Source organism: Austrofundulus limnaeus, unplaced genomic scaffold (assembly GCF_001266775.1).
Source record: "Austrofundulus limnaeus strain Quisiro unplaced genomic scaffold, Austrofundulus_limnaeus-1.0 Scaffold267, whole genome shotgun sequence".
NCBI lineage: Eukaryota > Metazoa > Chordata > Actinopteri > Cyprinodontiformes > Rivulidae > Austrofundulus > Austrofundulus limnaeus.
This window is the reverse complement of record NW_013952669.1, coordinates 174,181-176,117: the sequence shown is the minus strand read 5'-3', so window position 1 is coordinate 176,117 and position 1,937 is coordinate 174,181. Positions and strand designations below refer to the sequence as shown.

Sequence of the window (1,937 nt, the reverse complement as noted above, 5' to 3'; positions counted from 1 at the left end):
CTTGTAAACAAGAGCCCTTGAGAAACAATGTGACAATATCATGAGGCGTGGTGGGTGTGTCTGGATTACCTGCAGCAATTTGTCTAACAAAAGGCCACTAATAGCCCTCAGATTGCTAAGAAGAAGGAGGGGGTTTGTCCTCAGGATCTTGAAATTTCAGTCAAGCTTTAACTCTCCCAGTTTCCTGTGTGTTCATTATAAACCAATTATGGACTGGTCCATCACAGTTTTTTTTTTCAAACTACTTCTGGAGTAGAAAAATCAGTTATGTCATTGTTTATTATCCTAAGCAGTTTACTAGATGACTCGTGGTGTGTCTTCATTACATGCAACAAAGGGTGAGGCAACTCTTTAGAACGTGCCTGCTCCTGTGTTCTTTTTTCCTCACATGCCTGTTGTAGACCTCTCTAATGATCTCATCTGCGTATCTTTAATAGACACTAATTAAGACTCGTTAAAAACCTGAGATAGCTGGTTCAAAACAATTAAAGGTATTTGCCGATTCGGAGAGCACATTGTTTGTCTTTACCATCAAAAGTCAGATGTTCTTTAGGATGTCTTTAAGAGGTGCCATGGCCTCAGCTTATACACAGCATTTGTGTGGAAATTTGGAGAAACGTTCCCTCAAAGTCTGCAAACGAGTTGCTTAACTAGCTTCATCATCTATTTGCATCATCCAAATTCTGCAAGTCCCACCACCGCCTCCACCACCCCACTGTTCCACCCCTTTTCAGCCAGCAGGCAGACAGAAGATCAGAGGCGAGACAAGCAGCTGTCAGGGGAAGCCTGCAGAAGTTTGCAGCAGCGGTATGACTGACAGCACACTCCCTATCCCCATTTCTTTGATCTGCCTGGGACTGCCCGTCAGTTACCTGGGGTCTACAGATGGGCCAGGTGTGAGCACGCAGGCCAGGCAGCTGTCTGAAGCTGCACATTCATACTGCACTGTGCCAGAATCTACGGATTAGTTGATTGTTGTGGCAGAATCGGGCGATTTAAAGCTTCAAATCCCTTTTCTCTGATTGATTGAGCCCACCTGGTGCAATGTCATCAAGTGAATTACTCCCAAACGCGAGTTATAGGCACCCATCTGGTGCACCAGGCAAACAAGAAACAAATACTGGGAATAATTAGTAAATGAACCTAATTTGGGTCTACTTTTTATCTGGTGATTGGTGCTGAGAAATGGCTGCAGGATGCTCTAACTGACAGATGCACTGCTTTGGTTTCCAAATTTAAACTGGAGCAGCAGAACTTAGTCACTTCTTGTTATTTCATTAAAAGCTCACTGCAAGATACAGCTCAGCTGATACTCCTTATTATGAGTAATGACAGATTCTTTGTTTTCACAGTCAGTGAACTCATTCAGTGAACTAAGATTGGACTTTTAATGGCTATGTATAGCTTACTTATGATTAACAAAGAAAAATAAAGATACATTAGGAAATTAGTGCTTTTGGTTAAAAAACAACAACAACTGGCTCTGGATTTGTCAGTTTGTTCCTATATGTGTTCAAACTTAAAAAATAACTTTAACAAATGAAATAAATGGTCACAGAGTGTAAAAATTAAAGCTTTCTATTTCTAACAGTGGCGATAAGTTCAAATGCGCACATAAGACATTTTAAGTAAAACCTCTGTTGTTATAGAACAAGTATTTAGCCTAGTGAGCTGACCAACAGCATTAAGGGCATTGCAGCTCAAGTATTTGCATTGGTTTCAGTATTTCTGGACAGGATTTAAATTAAAAAAATTTTATGGTTAAATGTCCTTTTTCTGTGTGTGTTGACTTGACTTACCCTGCATTCAAACAGCAGACACCTGCCAGACGAGTCGCGCACAGCCTTCTGATCTCCTTCCACCAAGTCTCTTCCACCAAACAAGCAGACAGCTGGAAGCAAAACACACACACACACACACACACACACACAAAGGCA

The 1,937-nt window shown here is 41.4% G+C and overlaps 1 protein-coding gene across 3 annotated transcripts in view; it reads right to left on the bottom strand.

The window, feature by feature from the left end:
• nell2a (neural EGFL like 2a) overlaps positions 1–1,937 on the bottom strand; it is a 137,989-nt gene that overhangs the window by 95,210 nt on the left and 40,842 nt on the right. For all 3 annotated transcript variants that reach the window (XR_001311236.1, XM_014020820.1, XM_014020819.1), the window contains one exon: positions 1,800–1,891. Coding sequence is in view for 2 of the 3 variants with exons in the window: in XM_014020820.1 (XP_013876274.1) it covers positions 1,800–1,891 (92 nt within the window). In the remaining variant the exon portion in view is untranslated. The remainder of the gene's footprint in view (positions 1–1,799; positions 1,892–1,937) is intronic.